We start from the raw sequence: 22,914 nt of genomic DNA on the forward strand, positions 1-22,914 counted from the left end.
CCATTAAATAGTCTAACTAAAGTAATAAATATTCTCATTTATGAGCATACCTTAACATGGGAAAAGTTTTCAAATCATAAATATTATTTTATGTGAAATTATGATTTTAAAAACTGGGTTAGTTTCGTAAAACTTTGTTTTTGATCTCGTCAATAAAAAAATCAAAATTTTAAAATTCATCATTAAAATTTAAATTAAGATCTCATCTATTAATTTTAAAAACATTGGATATAATAATATACTTACAAACGTTGGATATTAATAGACAATATTTTTGGAATTAGATCGAATATCAATTTTATGAAAAGGACAATTCAGTCTAACTGATAATTGAACTAGTTAATTATTAAATAATATTTAAAGTAATTTTATATAATTAATCATTAAATATATTATTTGAGTTATTTTAATCAAAATATAAATTTAATTTAATAATATATACGTTTAAAATTGATAAATAAGATATTGGATTTAAGTATATATAATAATTTTTTAAAATTATTTTTTCCATCGATATCAATAATCAGATCAAACTCGTGTTTTTATCTAATCAAATTGCTTAAATTATCAACTTCAATCTGGTCTAATCTAATCTAACTCTCTAATGATTTTGTAGACATAATAATACGTTAATTTATTTGTATTTATTAATATCTAACTAAATATACGGAAATTATTACTCATAAAACAAAATCTTTAACCTTATAAATCTCACAATTTTCTAACTTTATGCATGTGGTGTTATCATTTCATTGACATTTATGAACTCACTTTCATACATTGCGTTCTATGCACATCAATAATTTGTAAATTTTGGTAATAAATATGAAATTATATGCAAAATGTTTAGAAAAAGTTATTTTTTCTTACACAATATATTCTCTTTCTTTTACTTGTCACATGAAGGAAAGGTATATATAGAAAAGGTTTATTTTTGGTTAAAGTAAAACTATGGGTATTGATCTCATGGATTGGATTAACTTAAGTGGTTAAATAAAAAAAACCCTCTTTCTGAAAAGCCAAGGTTTGAGTAATTTGTTCTATTGAATAGTAAGTCATATAAGGTCTTATTACTGTTTTCAAAGGTTTGTATTTGAATCCTAAAATGCTCATTTTGGTTCATAAATTGGTAAAATGATTAAAAAGAAAGTAACCTTAACTTCAGCTTGAAGGCTGCATAATTGAAGTAACAAAAGTTTGATGCCCTAGAAGCACATGGGGAACTTTCTGGCAGTACAATCTTTAATCAATGTGCTTCATCTGAGCAATCAACATTATTTTTCATAAGTAGAGACCCAGACTCAATATCTAAGGATTCAAGCAGAATTTGAATTCAATTGGACTTGAATTCATTATTTTTTTCACTCCTGTACTTGCTTGGCAAACCCAAGTTTAAAATTAGAGGTCGAGCCAAATCCTTATTATAAAGAGGATTTTAGAGACTCGATTGTAAAACTATAAAAAATTTAAAATTATAGTTTTGTAAACTAGATCGAATCAATTTATCTAATTAAATAAATTATCATTTAAAAAATAATAATTATTACAATTTGTTGAAAAATCATTTTTAGGGTTGCCCTAAATTGAACCAAATTTTCTGAACAAGAGAAAATAAATCAAGTTTTTTTAAATTTTATTATTAAAACTTTCACTCAAAACCTTATTTTTTAATTTTGAGTACCTGTAATTAAATTAAATTTATTTAATATTAAAATAATTCTCAATATGTATTGAATTATTAATTGTAAAAAAAATTAATCACCATTGGATCTGCTCACCGGATAGGCATTCTACACTGTTAGCAACGGTGAAATAAATACGTAGGTAAAAATTTTGGGGAAAGTCTGTCAGACAACCGTGCGATCATCCCGGCCACCGTATAGCGACTGAGAACGATCCTCTACTGCGCCAGTGATCGATGATCACGGACGCTGTTAATCACGCTCTGATCACGCGGTTATAACTCATCCACCAGACTTGATATCCTGTCTCCTTAGAACTCAAGGATACAGAGGTACGAGCCTATAGAACAGATCCTGTTCAAGTAAGGTCGTGCTTGAATGGCTTCTCATAATCCTATAAAAATAGCCCTTTAAAGATGTATGCCAGCGATGTGGGACTTATTTATTTCTCATTTGTCTTCCCTATGGCGACAACGATCGGTAACCCCACATCAATCTCTTTTTCTAATTTGTCAAATAGAAAGCTGTTGGGAGTTTAAAGGGAACGTGCGGCCCAGATCGCAAGCTACAATGAAATGTCGTGAAGATCTCAGTGTTCCCAGAACCCTAAGAGCTGATGGAAGCTCTCCATGAGATGTGCTTATTCAAAACTGGAGCTTGGAGGTTGCTCCACCAGGTCTTTACTTTTGTTTCATGACATTACATTTTCATCTGAAGTTTATCCACTAAGTGAGCTTGATTTTGAATTTCCTTGTATTAATCCATTTTACGTTATGTTATTATTATTATTTTTTTAATTTTAATTTGAGTGAATTGGGGATAGCTTGTTGGTGCTTTGTGATTATTACTGATTAAAATTATGGAGTTGGTTCTGTTTAGGAAAGTTTGGGAGTTAATTTATAGCACAAAAGACATTCTCAGTTGGGACCATTAAATTTAGAGGTGTCCAGCTCAAGCTGGTGCATAGTATCCCTAAGGTGGGATGAAGAATAGTAAATAATATCTTCAATGAGATAAACAGTATAGTTAGGTTGACAAATGAGCCAATTTTGAACCCAGTTGTAAAGTAGGAGCTCTAGTTTGAAATTGACTCATTTGAACCCTACTGTAGATTCGATCTGAGTCAGTTTAGATCAGATTCACCCTACCATTAATTGGATTTTCTTTGAAGCGTTAAAGCTATTTTTCTTGAAGGGTCAACTTCCTGATTCTTGAAGGAAGCCAATGATGATATTTTACCTTTAAGTTGGATAACTTTATTTTCTACATTCTGTGTAGGAGTTAATGGTTGGTCATGTTCTCCCGTTGGTATGTGCTTCAGCTTCAGAAATTCCGGCTTTTCTAATTTGGTTGACATAATACTTAAACTATGAAGATTTTGATAGAGAGGAAGTTTCTAGATGGTACAGGCACAAAAGACTTGTCATGTATTGAAGACTAAGAAATCTTAGGAGCACACATGGCATGCCATGTTTTGACTATAGACACATGGATAATGTGGTACGCATTCCATATAAATTTTCTAATCGAAATTTTCTTTTTAAATGTATTGCTAAACTCTTTTGCATTCTTACTTTTTCTGCGTTTGGCAATATATGCACACACCTGTTCTTTTTCCCCTACCATGGAGTGGCTGATGTTCCCCCTCTTCTATTTGATATTACTTATACAAGATGGTGGAGTTGGATTTCTCGTACCCGAGTGAAAGAATATGCCAGTGATTGGAAAATTGTTGCAGGATAACATCCATGGCTTCCACTACTGACCAAGTAGCTTTCATATCATGTGTCCCAAGATGTAAAATGGTGGATGAAACTTCAAGAAACTCTGCGTACCTCTGCCTTCCCAAGCAGCCATAGCATAAAGCAAGTTTCTTTTTGCTTTATGCTATTCTGTTTCGCTGGAAAAATGGTCCAAAAATCTTTACATAGCATCAATTTGTTGTGGACGGACTGTTTGCTAATTTGTGGAGTGTATATGTGTTATGTCTCCAGATTTCAGGAGTTCAAATTTTGAAAACTGAGGGCAATTTCATATTTAATTGCAGAATGGGTAAAATAGCTTTATCATGCAAGTTAAAAGGAAATTCAGGATTCACATATAGAATCCGCAAACTTTGAATGTAAAAAACAAAAGAAAAACAGAAAGAATGAAAAAATAATAGCCGGAGAAAGGACAAATGATCTCTTCTCCATCTTGTAATCTTTTCATTCATGGTAAAACTTTCTCTATCTTATACTCCTGGTTTTCTCTTATATTGGGTTTCTTACCAGCATATGATATCATGCTACTAAATAATGAAAGAAACATGATAATGTAGTGGAGTTCTGGGTTATCTATTGTTATTGTATTGATATGATGCTCACTCCTTTGTTGGTTGCATTATGGCAGGCTGTAGCAAGGACTCTCTATATGGTCAGATTCATCCTCATAATTGAAGTACAACGATTGATCATGGTAATTAGTTTGTTTAAGGGGAGAATCTAATATTTGAATTTTCATAGTTCTATATAGACTATGCATTTAGTAAATTGAATACAGATTTTCACCCTGTGAATGATGATATTAAACAAACAATCTTTTTCTCTTCCATTTGATCAATTCAAAGATTCTGGGCAAAAGCAATTTCCTTGATAATGTAGTCAATTTTCAGCTGTGATTTCTTCATCTCATTAAATCCAAAATTTCCCTTGACAATGACCATTTTTTAAGTACTTGACCCCTTTGACTGAACCCAAATAAAATAAGAAATTACTTCAATTGGTTTTTATATGCAGTCTGGATGTTAACCTAATGAAAATGTTAGACTAAGTTGATCGACGATTAGAACGACTAATTAGTCATTAGACTAGTAAGTTGTTTAAATAAATATTACTGTTAATATTCAAAACAATTTTAATACTTAATCAATAAAATATAAAAACTAAATTACAAATTTACAAAATATATACTATATCAATTGATGCTGCAAGACGAGGGTTTCAACTCCAAGGTCGGATGGTACATAAATACTTGATGTCCCAACCATTGTAAAAAAATTTGCAAATTCCTATGCTGACAAATGACTGTCGGTTCTCCGCCAAACCGACCAGGGCTTTTAAAACCATGATCTTTGGGTCAAGTTCATGTCCACTTAAAAATAGATGGTGCAAAGCGAGAGATTTCACAGTTCACGTCTTTATTTAAAAATGAACTAACAAATTGTTAGAAACTTCCTGAAAATAAGTAGGCAATATTAGGGATGGTAATTTGGGCCTGATTTTAGGGGTTCTGACCCTAACGGGGAGGGGATTCTCTGATAAAAATAGACAAAGGGGTGGGGATGAGGACGAAAAAAACCCCCGTAATCGGGGACGGGGATGCATATATCTCTGCCCCGCCCCTTCCCTCCCCTCCCCTCCCCTCCCCTCCCCTCCCCTCCCCGCCTTGCCCCCTCTCCACCCCCTAAATTTAATATATTAATATAATAATTTTTAAACTATTAAGTTCTAGAAATTTTTACATTATGATTTATTAAAATTATAATTTTAATTTTACTAATTTTTGAATTATCAATTACAACTTTTACTAATTTTTGAACTATTAATCTAATATATTAAAAAAACCCTAGAATCTCATTATCATAAAATGCAAATGCACCAAATTAATTCTATTTCAACTTCAAAATTTAGTCAGTCAATCCACCAGGTTTTACAAAAAAAAAAAATTATAAACTTGATAAAATCAATTGAAGTGAATGAAAAGTGTTAAATTTAATGTTATTATAAAATTACTCTAAATCACATACATGAAGAGTTACTAATGAAAAGATTGATTATTGCATATTATTAGATTTTATGAAAACTTTGTATTTGAACTAAAATCAATAAATATTTTGTAGCTCTTGTAGCAAGTGATATTTTAGGAGAATATAATTTATTTTATTTATTGAAATGCATCAAGGAATTAAAATTTATATTTACGGGTATGGGGAGAGGATTTTTCCACACGGGACAGGACGAGGATGGGGAGAAGATTTTTCTCTGCGGGGACAGAGCAGGGATGAAGAGGGGATTTTTCCCCGCAGGGACGGGAAGAGGATGGGGAGGGGACAAAGATTCTTTATTATCTCTATAGCGGGGATGGGACGGAGACGGAGATTGATATCCCCTACGAGGACGGGGACGGGGATTGATATCCCCTCCCCGCCCCTTCCCTCCCCTCCCCTCCCCTCCCCATTGCCATCCCTAGCAATAACTCTCATTGAGCTGTAGGAAACAAAATGAAAATATCCTGAAAAAACAAAGAAATATAGCAATTTCCCTACATTTTAAACCTTCGTCAACTTTAATCCTCCAACTATAGCTATTGAAGCTCCTTAAGTAAATACAGGGACACACTGATACTCTCAGAGCTCAAGACAATGGCCAACTTAAATCTACTCTTCACAACACTCCTGATTTTAGATATCTTTCACAATTATTGTCTTTGTTGTCCCCAAGATCAGAAAGCAGCCATCCTGGAGTTCAAAAGATTGGTGGTTGGAGACTTACAAGGCAATAGTTCTGTGGAGATGCCACTAGGAGGTCTAGAGACATGGAATTCTACTACAGATTGTTGTCAATGGAATCGAGTACAATGCCATTCTCGCTCATCACTGCAGGAAGTTACTGGCCTTGATCTTCATTATCTTTTGCCCCCTCTGGCGTTGAATACCCTTTTTAGTTCCAATGTTTTGACTCCATTGTTTCGTGTAAGAACTCTCATGTTGCTCGACATATCTGTCAATTCTGTACAAGGTTAAATTTCAGGAATCAGTTTGTGAGTATGTCTTAATAAATTAAAACTTAGATGAGTATTTGGGTTTTTCATCTACTGTATATATATAATTATTTCACCAAAACTTGGGTGGGAAATTGTCATTTTCCCTTAAGAAAACTAAAAATTTGTTAGTATAATTATGTTAAAACGAGGGAATAAATTTTTTTTTTTTTTTATAACACAAAATAAATTAACAAGGTATTTTCAAAAACTTACAGGGAGAATATGGTCATTTAGTCACCAATGAGCATGACTGTATCAGCTGCTTCAAAACCCTAAACTGAAACCCTTTTAACACACAGACAGAAAACCAGAACAGCCAGTAATCGACGTCTCTTCTCTTCAAATAAACAAAAACCCGCATCAACCATGAGACCCCCGAGAGGTGGAGGCAGTTTTAGGGGCGGAAGAGACGGTGGCCGTGGAAGAGGCGGAGGCCGTTTTGGTGGTGGCCGTGGTGGCCGCGGTGGTGGTGGGTTCCGTGACGAGGGACCTCCTGCTGAAGTTGTTGGTTTGTGCTCTTCCTTTATTCTGTCTTGTTTTCTGTTTGGTTGATGAGAAAACAGAAGAAAAGTAGTCTATTAAGTGAACAAATATAAAATGGTTAGAAAGGTAATGGCAATGTTACCGGGAGTCCGGTAATGCTACCCGAACAATGCGCTATTGTAACCTCTTTTCTTAAGACCTCCAATAAATGTAGTTATTCATTTGGAAGGACTGTTATTGTTTAAAAATGCTAAAAAAGTTGCAATTTTTTTCTAGGAAGCAGTGGCATTCTGTAACTGACTGGTGCTTTTTAGTTCCCGGCAATAACATAAACTGTGTTTTTATATAATTGATTTAAATTAACGGCGCTTTTTGTTATATGCAGAGGTGTCTACTTTTCTTCACGCGTGTGAAGGTGATGCAGTTACAAAGCTCACAAATGAAAAAATACCATTCTTTAACGCTCCCATTTATTTGCAAAACAAAACTCAGATAGGAAAAGTTGATGAAATTTTTGGTCCGATTAATGAATCTGTGAGTACTTATAGTAATGTTGACAGTTTTATTTAGTTTCTGTATTTCTTGGTTTTTGCATTTTGATGTGGTTTCCTTCTACTTTAAATGCAGTATTTTTCAATCAAAATGATGGAAGGTATTGTTGCAACTTCATATAACCCAGGAGATAAGTTCTTTATTGACCCAAGCAAGCTTTTGCCTCTTGCAAGATTTCTTCCACAACCAAAGTATGTTTCCTCATTTATCATTTTATGCAATTGTTTGCTTTACTTGGTTGACTTAAGAAACTGCAATACTGTTCTACCTCTCTTATGTGACATTGATACTGAAGTGTTTGTGGGAAATTAGACTATTTGGGGGGAATGTTCATAGTTGATATATAAATGACTAGGTAGAATTATAGTGAAATGTTGACCCTTACATGTATGAACCAAGAAGATCGTGGATGTGTAGTACTTCTGATGTCATTTGTTCACTATTAAATATTTCAATGATTGTTTGAACTTCTTTTTGCTTGAGTGCTTTTGACTGCTTCACAATGACTTTTAGCCTGAGGCAGTTACCACACAATTCATGAGTTGTTTGGTTCATGTTATGATACATATTTGCTGAAATTGTTTCTTCGCCTGTTTGTCATATTGTATGGTCTGTGAGTAGAGTTCAATCAAGTTTATTTTCATATCAAATAAAGTTTGCATATTACTAATGTTGCAGGGGGCAGCCACAAGCTGCGGGAAGAGGTGGCCGAGGTGGAGGCAGAGGTGGCCGAGGCGGTTTTAGAGGTGGTGCTCGCGGAAGGGGTCCTGCAAGAGGAGGCAGGGGTGGACCACCCCGAGGTGGTGGTCGTGGTGGTGGCTTTAGGGGCAGAGGAAGGTTTTAGAACACTGAGTAGTGCTACCAGTGATCTTGTACGTTTGTGTTTTCGTCTTAAGATGCAATGTGCTCACAACAATCAAAATCTGAATTGTGATATCAATATTGAGTTCTGGTTATTAATGACCATTTTTTGTTTCATATTTATACCATCTCCATCTCTTACAAGTTAATGGCATACAGTGAACAAAATTGTTCTGTGGTTCACTTGCTGCAACCATAAACTTGTTAATAGGTTGAGATACAAATGGGGATTTGGAATCATGCCAGTGTCAGTGGCTTGCTTCAACAATGAACTATTTTATTGAATTGAAATACATAGGGATTTGGGTTGTTTCCTAGGGAAATGGCAATATCTTAAATTCTTTCTTCTCTTAATATCTACCTGGCTAAAAGAGTTTTGCCACTATTACCAACCAGTTTGCCTTGAGTTATGCAATACTCAGTGCAGAGTATCAGATAACAGTTTGCAGTGGGTCATTATTATTATTATTATTTGTCTTCCTCAGAAATTAAATGATTTAATGCCTATTCAGAAGAATTTCAAGTTTCATTCTGTTGTGGCTTCTTATTGTATTGCAGTACCTGCCTTTTGGAGCAACTATCCGGTACAAATAAACTGATTCATTCTGGGCTGTGTACTATTGCTGGAACATTTAAAGATATCATTAAGCTGCATACAAGCATAAAGAACTTTCATTCCATTTTTGGATCTTTTGATAGAACAATTTTGCATCAGATTGGACAAGCCATTAATTACAGGGAACTAGCGAAGCTCACAATTTTATTGACACTAAGGAAGACATAATAGCAAAACCTCGGTCAACAGTTCACATTTGCAGGGGAACCAAGAATAAGAACTCTTATTCAAAGCCTAAAATTTTTATTCAAGCTAACTCTTCCTCTTTCTTACGCTTCCCAACCCCTAAGAACAGTGGCTCGTGCAACACGGTTAACTCCAAGGGTGAAGGCTCCCATACGTAGATCGCAATTGTGGGTTTGGCACATCTCCTTGACACCTTTGAACCCTCTTGTCATGTAAGTCTTAAGTTCATGGTTTACTTTCTCCTCATCCCACATGAACCCTTGGATGTTCTGCATTCCACAAAACTAGAAAAATACATATCATTCCCTTTTGGACCAAGCTGACATATAGCTTATAGATTTTTCAAGAGTGTTCAAAGTTAAACAAGAAACCAAAAAAAATGCAAATGAGTTCATATGAAACAATGTTTAGAAAATCCTCCATAAAAGGATTAATTTTGATACCTGCACCCATTCAAAGTAACTAACGGTAACCCCTCCAGAGTTTGCATATATATCTGGAAGTATAATAACGCCTTTCTTTGACAAGATCTGCACAAAAGCAGAATAACCATGGAACTGTGATTCTAGTCTTGCTAAGTTACTTCAAACTTCAAGCAAGCATTCATGACTAACCTCATCAGCCTCTGGATCGGTTGGATGGTTAGCAGCTTCAATAATAAATTTGGCTTTAATGTCGCTCGCATTGTCCCTTCAATCAGACCAAAGAACTGAATTTAGAAATAATTACTTCATTCAGCTACTGTCATGACTAACAGAAAAGAGATTAAGAACTCATCATTTGAAGGTACCCTCAATAGTGGTGAGCTAACTGAACAGTTACAAATTTTCTATTACCTATCCAATATTTCTAGTGTTGGCATTTTGGAGGGGCAAGAGTGCTCATACAAGAAAGTCTCTCTTTTCTAATTTACTTCCAGTTAAAGCTAAGGAAACTCTAAACTAGTGGTTAATATGAAGAACAAACTGTTGAGGAAAAAATACCTATTAATAACACCCCCAAGGGCTGCTGGGATCAGAACGTCACAGTCCTCAACCAATATTGAGTTAGGATGTATCAGATCTCCACCATGGAATCCTTTGACACCACGGTGTTCCTTGGCATGCCTGAGTAAGCTTGGAATATCTATACCATTGGTATTCTTGATGGCTCCAGTGACATCACTTACTGCGATAATTTTTCCGCCTTTTTCACTGATTAGCTGAGCAGCCCAGGAACCCACATTTCCAAAACCCTGAGATGAAATATTTTCAGCAAAATGAAACTTAGTGTGATGAAAATGAACAAATATAATATGAATTTTCCCCTATTGTTTATGCTACCTTACATCTTAAAAATTAATCAAGCTTATATATACTAAATTATGCACCTGTATAGCAAATCGTTGTCCAGCAATGGTCTTTCCATGCTCATTTAGCAGGGCCTCCGTAGCAAAGAGCACTCCTCGTCCTGTTGCCGCATCTCTGCCTAGAGATCCACCAAGATCCTGATTAGAAAAACATTGCAATGATCAAATTGTGGAAGTAAACAAATTGCCAAAGAATGAGTTAAATCATAATGATTTTACAAGATCATCAATGAGGGGAAAAAAAAAGGTGAAATTTGAGCATTAAATTCACCAACAGTCTAAGTCCTTCAATTTGAAACAATTATGACAGAAAAATCATGTTTTCATTGTATTTATTACTTCTTCAAATCTATCAAAAAGTAATATGTTATAACCCAGCTTCAACAGTCATGATTTGATAAGCATTTTTTAACTTAAAAATCACCAAAAAGGTAACATTTAAACAAATCCCAATAATCATGAGCAGAATGACTCCATAACCACCCGCCAATAAAACAAAATATTTAGTATGACCAGTGCAAGCAAATAGCCTAGAATAAACGGACAACCACAAGTGCAATGCTGGGTTTATCTTCAATATATACAGTACTTACAATAGGTTTTCCAGTCACAACTGCGGGAGAATGGCCGTGAAATTTAGAATATTCATCCAGTATCCATGCCATAGTCTGTTGAACCACACAATAAGCACGTTTTCAATATTAGGATTAAATCCACCTTCAAACCAAAATAATAAATTTTTCATTGCATCTCTTTCTTGCATAACATAAAGAATTAAACCGTGCATATACGGATGCCCAGGCCATGAGGAATCTGTTACCTGAGGACCTGTTCCCATATCAGGAGCTGGAACATCTGTATGAATTCCAATCAGATCATGAATCTTTTGGGTGAAGACCCTAGTGAGTCGTTCTAACTCAGATACACTCAATTCACTAGGATTACATCCTATCCCACCTTTAGCACCACCGTATGGGATATTCGCGACTGCTGTCTTCCATGTCATGAGTTGTGCTAAAGCATTCACTTCATCTGGGTCAACCTACATTATCCACAAAATCATAGGAACGGGAACTTGATATATGCTGCTAAATATGTTGATATATTGTTACTTTTAAGGGATAAGTTAACAGAATCTTGATTAACACTTCATTCAACCTTTCTAGATTTCCTGTTTTCTTTCTGTAGAGATTTTTCATTAGAACTATAAAGAAGAGAAATTTTGAGAATTGAATATGACACCAGCAATATGTCAAATATGTTTTTTAAAGCTTGACTAGTGTTTCAAAGGATTCCAAACACAAGAAAGAAATAAACCTCTGGATGATATCTGATTCCTCCTTTCATGGGTCCCCTAGCATTGTCATGTTGAACCCTGAACCCAACAAAAGAAGCCAATGTGCCATCGTCTTTGGGTATGGTACACTCAACCTGTAAATTAATTATAAAGGAAAAAATTCAGAGTAGCAGAATAGGCTAAAAGCTCAAGGCAAAGCATCAATTAGGCAAACATTGCTCACAGAGCAAAGCCTGACAGATTCATTTGGAGTGCCTAGTAATATGCTGTGTGCAGTAACAAAAACCAGCATAGATTGTAGTCTGAATCTGCATCACTGGACTTATTACCTTGATCTCTCTGAAAGGAATGAGCAAACTTTTCTCAAGCTTAGAGTCTAATCCCAGCAGCCTTGCTGCCAGCTTAAAGTTTCTGTTGGTTGCTACTAACGCATTCATGGTCTTTCTTAGCACTCCTTGAAAAACTAAAGGTCGTTCTTATCTCTCCCTGAAAAACTAAACACAACATTCAGGACTTCTTGTTAATGTATCCAAGATGATGAAGACGAATCAATTTATACCATTTTCCCTACTACTTAGTCAATATTCAAAAGGAAAAAAAAATTATATATGCGAAGGCAAAAAGTCAGTCTCATATAATCAATTGATGTATCACCATGTGATTAAATAATTTTAAATTAGAGATAAAGTACCATCCAATCTTATGTTGACACATCATCAATATACAAATTAATACTCATTGTAGTGCACAAAGTCTTATATAATATTGTTGTAGTGTTAGAGTAGAATACTATCGCATGTTTTATATATATATATATACACACACACACAAAAAAAAATTGATCATATGCAAATTTCAAAGCAAGGAGATATTTGTTTAAACCAAACCCTCCATAGTTCTATGCAATGTCCCACATTAGGAACTAACTTATGATTAATTTATCAGCCTGCAAATTGCTTAATATTTTAACAAACACTTGTAATTAACAACATATTAATTAACTATTAACTATTCAAGCATAGCTGTCCACTCCAGCTTCTAATCTCCACACCACATGATTAACCCTATATTAAGCAAAGCATTGAAGGGTCAATTTGAAGCAATCTCCTCAATTTCTGTTATTATAAGCCACTGTTCTCCATTAACAAAATGTTGCTTTTTATCTAATTTACAAAAATCTAACCCCACGAAAATCGATGCTCTTAAACCATATATTATAAGTGTATGCAAAGCTTGATCTGCCAGTAATTTACACCTAATGAACTTTATTATTAGCCTAATTCGGTTAGGCCTTCTTCATAACAAACTTACCGAGATTCTGCCAGGAATCATGATAATCTTGATTTCCTAAAAAGGTAACTTGTGTATAGTGTTCCTGTTACTCATATTAGGCTTGGCAGTATGCTGAACAAAAATTTTTGCAGTGAGGTATTAAGCTTAACAATTGCATTTGGCAACTCCATGTTCCTATTATCAAATAAAATAAGAAAAATGGGGTACATGATTCATTCCATGACTATAACAGGATAAGGGAAATTGTGGCAATCCTGAAATGTGACTAAATCAAGTTTTGTCTTGACCTCACTGTTGATAATGCCTTCCAGGGGGCCTGAACATTATATTTTAAAAGTGCAAATGGTGGCCTAACATCAACTAATCCAGAAATCTGACCTGTACTTGAGACCTGATTTCATAATATGATAATTATTATGTGCAAGCCGTCTGAAGCATAAGATCAAGAACCAAAGAAAGTACAATATGGTGTTTTCTAGCTGCTTGACCAAGCTATAAGTCTTAAATAAAAGCATCAATTTGTGTTGTCTATGATGATGTCCAATTCCAATAGATTAAACTAATTTACAATGATGAACCACTACGCACAAAAAGCTTATCCATCCAGAGCCCATCAGGAAAGCAATAGGAAGGAACCTTGAAAGAAAAAAACCTAATCTCAAAGAGATCTACAAAATAACATTCTTGAAAATTATTGAACACATAATTAAGGTAGAAATTTCTGACTTTTAAGTAAAGAGCTGTTATGTAAGTGCGTGCCATCACATATAACTCCATTTTAGAGGCCCACACACACACACTAACAGCCAAAAACAAAAAAGGAGGAACTGTTGGCAGTGGCAAGTGATAAAATAAGCACAGCATCACTTAAGGAGCATCACCTAAATGGAAAACATTCACAGGGGAACGAGGCCTTAAACCATGGGCTCTCCCTCTGTAACAAGCTCAAAGAAGTTGAAGTCTGTGCTACATATCAAGACAATACAAACCAGAAAACGATCTCCAAACATTATGTAAAAATAATTAAAATGCAGAGAGAAGTAGCTTAAAAATTCTCACCTAATATCAAAGAAGGTAACGTGAACTTGAACTTGAACTTGGTCAGAGCTGCAAGCAAAGGCTGTAATTGAACCAAAGTATAACTTGGGATTAACAAATATATAGCAAAAATAAACACAGAATCTGAATCCAATTCCGAAGAATCCAACGCACAGTCAGATCTTTGTGCAAGTAAAATGTAAAAGACTCTGCGTAAGTAATAAACAGACTACCTGCACATCAACATCAATAAGAATATATGCCCCCCCCACCTGTCAGCATAAAGAAGAAAGCTCATGAAGGAGAAGAGAGAGAGAGAAGAAGAGCATAATCAGACGTGGTACGCAGAACGATATTGACACAAATTGGCTCACTGAAACGTGAATCCGACACAAAACCCATTTGCATTAAAACCCATCACGCCTTAAAACAGAAAACTCTGTAAAATGCAAATGCAAAATTCAATGCTTTTATTTGGTGCCATGATTCACGACTATTTATAATGGGATTTTTTAGTGCGAGTGATGAATTCAAAAGCGTTAATGGGATTCAACATGAACATCACTTTGTTTAGGATCAAGACAAATTAATAATCAAACAATATCAATCAGCTTTTGTGCTATTGTTCCAGGCCACTGGGATTGTGCTCTGCTGTCTTGTCCAGTTATTATCAAGATTGTATTTTTACAGTTGGGTGAAACCGTTACTTCTCAATCATTGATCATGCTTGTTGAAAATTCAATTAAAGCCAAATCCCTTAAATTTATGAAATTATATCAAACCTTAAAAAGACACTTCCTTGGACTCTCACCACAAAAATTTCCCCTCACAAGGTCTTGTCAGGCTTGTGATAACCAGTTATTAGTTGCTTATGTGTATAAAAAAAAATCAGTTTTCTGTATATGGCAGTGGATGATGCTTTTTTAAATAAAATATTAAAAAATTTAATTATTTTATCATTATCTTAAAAAATAATATAAATGTTAATTAAAATTTTATGCCTTTTTTAATATATTTTTATTTTATTATCATTTCTTTACAAAATTATATTTATTTTATACCTTTTTTCTAATTAAACTTCTCATCTATTTATATTTCATATATTTTTGTATAAGCTTGTGGTGAATCTTTTCTTTCGTTTTTCCCTTCATCTTTATAGGCTATCATACTTTATTAACCAAATTAAAATAATAAAATAAAACTTTTGTAAATGAATATTAATTTTTCCGATGCCTATTTTAGTTCTAAGATTAGCCTACAACAAATAAAAGAATAGGTAACTAAATTTTTTAAATTGAATAATCGGGTTTTGAACTTACCCGACTGAAACATAACCCTAGTAAAAGGGTGCTTCAAAGACTATATAAAAGTTGCCAAAGACTTACTTTAGTTGCTTTCTTCCTTTAATTTCCCAAGATCGTGTCCATTGTGAATTCTTCCAAGTCATGATTTTGGCTACACTTCTCATCTTGTCAAATCCCAATTTATCTTTTTTGGTTGTATTTGAAAAAAAAAAAAAAAAACTTGAATTGAAGATGTCAAGCATTTGTTAAAAGTGGGTTTCAGGTTAAAAGTTTGGGAATCTGGATTTTATTATTGAAATGAAGGGACAGAAGCCAATGGAGAATGAGGGTCAAAAAGAAGGAGCTCCATTGAGCCAATCCCTAGAGGTATTATTTGGGCTGAAAGTGATTAAAAAGATAAGTGCCCTTTTTGGTGGACCAATAGGCACCGTATGCATCTTGTTTACTTGCAATTATTTGCTGCTTTAGCTTATAAATATTTGATCTCCAATAATATTAGAAGTTGCAATGATATAATCCAAAATAATGGTGCTTTAACCTAAATTTAAATTTGGATCGAACGAATTGAGTAATAAGATTTGAATCAAGTTTAAGTTTATCTATTTGGAACTGATTCTTTAAATCGAGACAATTTTAAATTAGATTTTATTTAGATTCAACCAAAATCAAAGCCAACCCCACTCTATTCATATTCCATTCTTCAAAGGGATCAAAAGGAACTGTTCAAACAAGTTGATGGAATAGAGAGAAATCTTGTTTTCATTTTTTTTTCAATTGAATTTTCAAGTAAAATAAACAACACAAATTGAAATGCAATGGGTAACTTTCAAACCTTAGGCAATTGGACCAAAATGTTTGCAACAAGAGAACAAATAGTGAGTGCCACTATGAGAAAATGCTGAGGGAACTTTAGATTCCTTCTTATATGGGAAAAAAGCACTTGGATTCCTTCTTAATATATTGGGGAAGGACTTGGATTCCTTCTTGTATTGGAAAAAGCACTTACATTCCATTTATTTCATAAGCACCAACAATCCCTGTTGGGAAAAGTCCATGCCAATATGGTTGGATTAGTTGAGCTCGAACAAGGACCAATTCAAATTCATAAAATTTAGTTTAGTTTGAGTTAATAATAAAGTTATTGGAAAAGTTGTAAAAAGGCATTAGAAAAAAAGAAAAAAAGTCACTAACAATAATGAAAAAGAAAATCGTTAGAGAGAAGAAAAATTAGAGAAACAAAAATTAGTCCGTATGATTTTTTGTTAAAATTTTATTTTTTTTATGTTTTTTTCTCTTTTTTCTCTTTGATAATTTGTTATCTTTTCCACCGTCATTATTCACTATATGAGTGGGCTTAAGTTTAAACTCAAACTCATTATTTTTGATTAAAATCGAATTTAAGCTAATGGGTATTAAGTCAGAATTTTGAACTTGAAATGACATTTTTGTATAAGGGAAACCGGGTGCATTTCCATGTCCAATTGAATATGATAAAAACAAAGCCCAACCGTTCGGCCTTACTCCATAGGCTAGGCTGGTTAAGGCAATCGTTGTCCATTGTCTCTTTGAATACAAAAGTGAAGCCCATCTTGTTGCAACAACCAAACCAAGAACGCCCGAAATAAATTAGTATTTTAAATCCCATTTAATACCAAATGTAGCTCCACCGTTGGATTCCACCATAAGTGTTCAAGCTCGAATTCATACTTCGAGTGAATAAGATAAATTTGAGTTAAAAATTTAACTCATTTAATAGAACTGAATTTATACTAATTAAAATAATTGAGATTGAGTCAATTTAAATTAAATAAAATTTATTTTTAAATAAAATTTTAATTTTAATTTATCAATTTTAAATTAATTTCAAACTAGTTTTTTTAAATACGTATACGTGTGCATGTGTTTGAAACATTAGACATTTATTATATTCTGCACATACATGAATTCGACGTTTGGATAAAATGGAAAATACAATAAAAACTAAAAAAATAATGGAAAATAATTGATAAATTAATTAATGTTTAAAAAAAAAAAAAGGCAAAAAGTCATGAAAACCACAAAAATAGTAAAGGGGAACTTGGACTGAACCACCACGTGTGTGTTGGTGTGGCTATATATGACAAAATAATTTTACGCATATTTTATGATTGTATTATTATAAAATTATCTCCAGTGATTGCACGTGTGACATGTGTAAGGCCTTTTCCTGATCTGATCGTATGAATTGTACAAAAGGAAAATGACAAAGCCACCGTTAAGCCCACTGGGCCCTACCCCTAACCTCCCAACCACACCAGTGACATAATAGTCAAAACGATTCTTATTATTCCTCTTATATGGTGATATTATTGGCCAATTAAATGGGATAAACTTAATTTTAAATTAATTATTTGAAATTTAAATTTAAATTGAATTAATTTTTATTTAAGATCTATTCAATTCAAATTCTTGAAAACTAAATTTGCATTATATCATTTTTCCTAATGGGATGAAATGTGCAAAAAGGAAAGTTAAGCCCAGGGGGCACTAGCCATAATCTTCCAACCGCCCAAATAAATAAATAAATTATAGGCAAAATTCCTATTTTTCATCCAAGTTTTAGTTTAATATTAAAAATATATTTATGATAATCTAAAAATACAAATATTTATTTATAAACTAATTTCTGTTAAAATTTTTAATTATAAATAAAAGTAAAATTATTATTTTACTTTCTATTTTTTTTAAATATATAATTTTTTATTATTTTTTATTATAGATTTTGAAAAAAGATATTTTAACTCAGTCTCTTAATTTTAAAAAAGTGATATTTCATCCCAACAAATCTTTAGGTTTTTTTCTCTTGAGCTACAATGATGGCAACGGTGATGACAACAAGCACCATTCTCTCTCTACCACCATCGATGACATCCCATAACAGATGAAGAAACTGTCATTGCATTTTTCTCCCTTCTCCCTTAAATCTGTCATGTTTTTCGTCAAATTGGCTCTAGAAAACACTTCCATCGTGCGATTCATCTTCATCTAAAGCTGAATCAATGAAAAACAAAACTGTTTTTGGAGAAGTTGAACCTTTGTCTTGTCGATGCTAGAGAAGCCAAATTCTTTCTCTTCGATTCATTGCACTAGTACCTCTTCTTCTCTCATGAGACATTATTAGTAGTGGCAGAGAGAGAAGAGAGGAGAATAGTGGCCATTACTATTGCGGAAGAGAAGAAAACCTAAAGGTTTGTGGGGGTGAAATATCACTTTTTTAAAGTTGAGAAGCTGGGTTGAAATGTCACTTTTCAAATTTTATGAAAAAATAATATAAATAATATATTTTTTAATTAACTGAAAATTTTAACAAAAGTTAGTTTATAGATAGATATTTGAGTTTTTTAATTGTTATGGATATATTTTTTAGATTTGACTAAAACTTTAGTGGGAAATAGTCATTTGCCCTAAAATCTAATATAAATTTCAAGCCATTAGATTATGTCATTAACTTGGTGAGATAAGAGATGGACACAATATAAATTGGATCTAATTCGAATAATTGTTCGATTCAAATTTAGTTTAAATCATCTTGTTTTAATAGCTTTATTGTAATAGAGATTGTCTTGTATGTAATTCTTTTTTTTTTTCAATAATTCTTTTAGATATAAATTATTTTTATTATATATTGGCAATTATTAGGGCTGGACTCGAACCGAACCAGCTCGAGTTCGGCTCAAACGAGTCCGAAACGAGCTAACCCTAGTCGAGCTCGAGCTACTCACCAGATTTTTCAATTAAAAATTTTGATACAAAACGATGTCGTTTTGATCAATATATATTAAAACGATATCGTTTTAATAATAAAAAACTAGTCGAGTCGAATTCGAACAGAGTTTAAGCTTGGCTTTCACGAGCTCGAACTTGAGCTCAACTATACGTGAATAGAGCCAAGCTCGGCTCGAATCTAACCCTAACAATTATTATTCTTTTTATTCAAAAATATTACTCATTAATTAAGCGAGTTAAACCTAATTTCAAATCGATCATTTTAACTTAAAGCCAAGCTCGAATCAGTACTTATTCAAGATTAGTTCAACTCAAATTCATAAAGATTAAATTTGTATTATATAAATTTTTTTAATGCATTAAATATAATACAAGTTATCATGGGGTAAAATTGTGACAAAGTCCTAACATTATTCAATCATGGAATATATATATATCCATCTCATTAACTTTGTAATCTTGAAATTAAATACAGCCAATTTGTCTTTTTAATTATTTTGAAAGAGAGTGGGCACCGAATTTGGACCCAGCCATCTTCTAGAAACCCAAAAAAATAAAAATAAAAATAAAAATTAAGCAAAATGGGCTTACCTTTGGAGTTGGTGAAACTACCTATTATTGACTTTGTCAATGCATTTATTATCTTTGAGAATTATTTGATTAAATAATTCCAAACGGCCAATTACTATTTCTCGTGCAAGATTTGACACATTTAATTTAACAAATTTCAAAGTTTTGAAAAAAAATAAAAAAATCATTTTTCTGCTCATGGAGTGAAATTATTATTTTATTTAAACTATTTTATTTTTTAAAAATTATTACACGACTCAAATCAACAAAATTAAAAATAGGGCCAAAGGACTGTTGTCCACCCAAAGTACCCTGTAAGCTCAATATTTTACCTATTAACTATTAAAATCTCATTTATCCACTTATAAACAATTAAAATTAACAGTTTAAAAGATAAAATTATTATTTTATCTATAATTAAAATTTAATCTAGTTTTCTCCCCTAACCCCTAAAAACTAACAATTTATCTCTAGGCCAAGTTTTAAAAAATAGTATTCCCCCCTTAGGGTTTAGCTTTCAATCTCCGACGTCAAATCTGATATTATCGTCGACAATGAAGCTTTCCAGAGGCATCACCATACCCCGACCGTCTCTCTTTTCTCCTCTGGAAGGTCAATCGATAGAGATTTGGCTTGGAAAGTCGAAGAGCTTCGTCGAGAGCTCTTCGACTTTTCAAGTCAGATCTCGACTGATCGACGTTTCCGAGGAGAAAAGAGAGACAGTCGAAGCATAGTGATACATCTGGAAAGCTTCATCGTTGACGATGATATCGGATTTGGTGTCAAAGATTAAAAGTTAAACCCTATTGGAGAATGCTATTTATTAAAATTTGGCCTATGGAGAAATTGTTAGTTTTTAAGGGATTAGAGTTCCGTTAATTTTAACCATTCATGGGTAAATAAATAAGATTTTCAAAGTTAACGGAGGGAACTTGAGATAATAGTATACTTTGGGTGGGAAATAGTGCTTTGGCCTTAAAAATAAATCATATAAATATCTAAATCACATTAGAACCACTTATTTTTCTTTCTCCTTCTTTTTAGTTCAATGATTTTAGACTGTTATCAACAATAGTCTTCAAATAATCAAGTTATCGACAACTCAATTAATTAAAGATTTCATCGACAACAACTCATATTATGATAGAAGAGAGAACGGAAAAGTTGACAATAATAAAATCGTAGTGATGATTTGGTGACTACAGTTTTAAAAAAATTTTATAAATTGATTTATAAGTTTTTAAACATTTTTATTGGTTAAACTATTATGTTGGATAAGATTTATAAAGGAGATTTTTTTTTTTCAAAATTAGTAGATGGTCAAATTACAATTTAACTCTTACCTTATAAGTTTTTAATGAACAAAGTTAGGGTGTAAAATTAGTGGACTTAAACCTTGGGTGGGAAAATGATAATTTTTGTAAAATTAAGAAATCTTCAACATGGAACAATATAAATACAAGTCGTTTAACCCAAACCTTGGGTGGGAAAATGATACTTATTGTAAAATTAAGAAACCGTCAGCTTGAAATAATATAGATACAATTAATTTACCAAAACCTTGGGTGGGAAAAGGATATTTGTTGTAAAATTAAGAAACCTTCAACACGAAACAATATAAATACAAATACAAGGTCCAAACTTCTTCCCATGTCCAGCAACGCGGTTTCTGAAATTCCACTCCAATGGCTATTTATTAAAGCTAGAAGCTTAAAAGGGCAAATCCATTAATTCTTTTGGTTGCATTCTATCTATAAATCATTCACAAAAAGGACATTCTTTGTTTGGTTGGCAGTTGAATCCGTTCAAGTTTTCGGAGGTCTCTCCTTTTTTGTACTGCAAGATCACAGAAGAAGAAGAAGAAGAAGGAGAATATGTGTCCTCTGAGGTTTATTTTGGTGTTCTTTTCAGCAGTTCTTGCTGGGTATTTCGCCTGGAGAACTGTCCGTTCTTCTCCCGAAATCGACACAGTGATTTCGGAGGATTCCACGAGCGAAAAGACATTGTTGAAAGATAAACAAGAATTTAATTTCAAAAGGGTATGTAGGTTTTCTTGTGCTGATTGTGAATTTGTTTTTTTTTATTGTTTCTGAATCTGATCTTCTTCTTCTTCTTTTTTAATTGCAGGCGGTTCAAAACGGATTCTGGGTATTTGTCGACATGGCTAGCGGGAGGTACCTGTGGAGGAATCTCAGAGAGGTGAAGAAAGATTAGGGAAGAAGCAGACTTTTTCATCTTTTGTTTATTTTTTGGGGGAAAAGTGAATTTTTCTTCTGTAAATGTAAATCTTCAATCGAGAAACTTTTTCCAGGTTGTATGAATTCCGTTTGCTTCAATGAAATAAAAAATCATATTTACGGTCTCAAGATTTCAGGCCTTGGAACAGAGGACTTTGAATGTATTTCAACAACATTCTTGATGATTTTATATTCCATCAGAATGGCTTTTGGCTTGTTTGTGGCTCTGGGTTACTGGGTTACATTTTCAACAGAACAAACATGTGTACAAATTACAATTAGCTAAGATAATCTGAAGCTTAATGGACATACACACAAGTTCTAAAAGGGCCGCTTGGGGAAGAAGGGCATATCTGGCGAGATTGAAGCCAACCCACATGAATAGCTATGACTACCAGAGCCACAATGAAGCTGCTGGTTTTCCACAGATCCAACTTGCAAAACAGAGGCATAAAAGTAGCAATATGCCGCCTCTTCCACCCAAAAGCATCCAATTAGATAACCCATCTTGTATCCAGAATCCAACTTTTTTATCAAACAGTGCTGTCAGGCTACTGAATGTGAGCGATAATGGGGCAACGAAGTTCTGCAATAGCAACAGAAAGATGAAAGGTGGATCTTAGTGGCTGATTTACATGAAAGCAAAACATGTCCACATTCATGCCTTGCCCAATACTTTTCTCAATCTTCCACATTTGTTATCGGTGTTTCCAAAAATAATGAAAACATTTTTTCTTTATCCATTTTGTAGTAGAATTGCGGACCGTATATCTGTATTTTGTATCGTATAAAATTTCTCAAATATATTTTTATTATATATATATATATTTTTTTAAATTATTAATATGTATTATATAATCTAATTGTATTAATTCGTAA

General features: G+C 33.2%; 3 protein-coding genes, 1 long non-coding RNA gene and 1 other non-coding gene across 16 annotated transcripts; 3 read left to right on the top strand and 2 right to left on the bottom strand.

Moving 5' to 3' along the window:
* Nucleotides 1-1,753: 1,753 nt before the first annotated feature.
* LOC123207133 lies at nt 1,754-4,328 on the top strand. 4 transcript variants are annotated; one of them, XR_006500223.1, is made up of 3 exons: nt 1,754-2,990; nt 3,083-3,182; nt 3,356-4,328. It is a non-coding gene; the product is annotated as an uncharacterized LOC123207133 (long non-coding RNA). The 4 variants fall into 4 exon arrangements; XR_006500222.1 differs by having other exon boundaries at nt 1,764-2,411; nt 2,961-3,182; XR_006500221.1 differs by having other exon boundaries at nt 1,766-2,358; nt 2,961-3,182.
* On the bottom strand, nt 1,842-2,054 carry LOC123209861. Its single transcript, XR_006501168.1, has one exon. It is a non-coding gene; the product is annotated as a small nucleolar RNA U3 (small nucleolar RNA).
* Nucleotides 4,329-6,751: 2,423 nt separating the features above from the next.
* LOC123207125 (putative H/ACA ribonucleoprotein complex subunit 1-like protein 1) lies at nt 6,752-8,498 on the top strand. Its single transcript, XM_044624392.1, has 4 exons — nt 6,752-6,993; nt 7,354-7,502; nt 7,596-7,711; nt 8,199-8,498. Exons 1-4 carry the CDS (start codon nt 6,852-6,854, stop codon nt 8,362-8,364), a joined length of 573 nt encoding a protein of 190 aa, XP_044480327.1. The 5' UTR covers nt 6,752-6,851; the 3' UTR covers nt 8,365-8,498.
* A 522-nt stretch (nt 8,499-9,020) lies between these two features.
* On the bottom strand, nt 9,021-15,816 carry LOC123207071 (glutamate dehydrogenase 1). Of its 9 annotated transcripts, none has more exons than XM_044624356.1 (12): nt 14,393-14,810; nt 14,181-14,241; nt 14,003-14,055; nt 12,158-12,314; nt 11,849-11,962; nt 11,352-11,573; nt 11,125-11,199; nt 10,553-10,669; nt 10,167-10,417; nt 9,798-9,873; nt 9,627-9,713; nt 9,021-9,467 (listed from the first exon to the last, which is right to left on the bottom strand). In XM_044624356.1, exons 4-12 carry the CDS (start codon nt 12,263-12,265, stop codon nt 9,267-9,269), a joined length of 1,251 nt encoding a protein of 416 aa, XP_044480291.1. In that variant the 5' UTR covers nt 12,266-12,314; nt 14,003-14,055; nt 14,181-14,241; nt 14,393-14,810; the 3' UTR covers nt 9,021-9,266. The 9 variants fall into 9 exon arrangements, with proteins under 9 accessions (XP_044480291.1, XP_044480286.1, XP_044480282.1 ...); XM_044624351.1 differs by having other exon boundaries at nt 14,003-14,082; XM_044624347.1 differs by having other exon boundaries at nt 12,158-12,322; nt 14,393-14,809.
* A 5,610-nt stretch (nt 15,817-21,426) lies between these two features.
* Nucleotides 21,427-22,164, top strand: LOC123205011. The gene is made up of 3 exons (XM_044621803.1): nt 21,427-21,516; nt 21,594-21,837; nt 21,926-22,164. Exons 2-3 carry the CDS (start codon nt 21,673-21,675, stop codon nt 22,010-22,012), a joined length of 252 nt encoding a protein of 83 aa, XP_044477738.1. The 5' UTR covers nt 21,427-21,516; nt 21,594-21,672; the 3' UTR covers nt 22,013-22,164.
* The last annotated feature ends 750 nt before the right edge of the window (nt 22,165-22,914 follow it).

This window comes from Mangifera indica, chromosome 2, assembly GCF_011075055.1.
Source record: "Mangifera indica cultivar Alphonso chromosome 2, CATAS_Mindica_2.1, whole genome shotgun sequence".
Classification (NCBI taxonomy): Eukaryota; Viridiplantae; Streptophyta; class Magnoliopsida; order Sapindales; family Anacardiaceae; genus Mangifera; species Mangifera indica.

Coding starts and splice junctions, on each gene's coding strand:
- LOC123207071 (XM_044624372.1), bottom strand. CDS start 12,265: ATGAATGCGTTAGTAGCAACCAACAGAAACTTTAAGCTGGCAGCAAGG. Junction 11,963..12,157: donor TTCCTTTCAGAGAGATCAAG/GTAATAAGTCCA, acceptor ATTAATTTACAG/GTTGAGTGTACCATACCCAA. Junction 10,418..10,552: donor GACAACGATTTGCTATACAG/GTGCATAATTTA, acceptor ATTTCATCTCAG/GGTTTTGGAAATGTGGGTTC.
- LOC123207125 (XM_044624392.1), top strand. CDS start 6,852: ATGAGACCCCCGAGAGGTGGAGGCAGTTTTAGGGGCGGAAGAGACGGT. Junction 6,994..7,353: donor ACCTCCTGCTGAAGTTGTTG/GTTTGTGCTCTT, acceptor TGTTATATGCAG/AGGTGTCTACTTTTCTTCAC. Junction 7,503..7,595: donor TTGGTCCGATTAATGAATCT/GTGAGTACTTAT, acceptor CTTTAAATGCAG/TATTTTTCAATCAAAATGAT.
- LOC123205011 (XM_044621803.1), top strand. CDS start 21,673: ATGTGTCCTCTGAGGTTTATTTTGGTGTTCTTTTCAGCAGTTCTTGCT. Junction 21,838..21,925: donor AAGAATTTAATTTCAAAAGG/GTATGTAGGTTT, acceptor TTTTAATTGCAG/GCGGTTCAAAACGGATTCTG.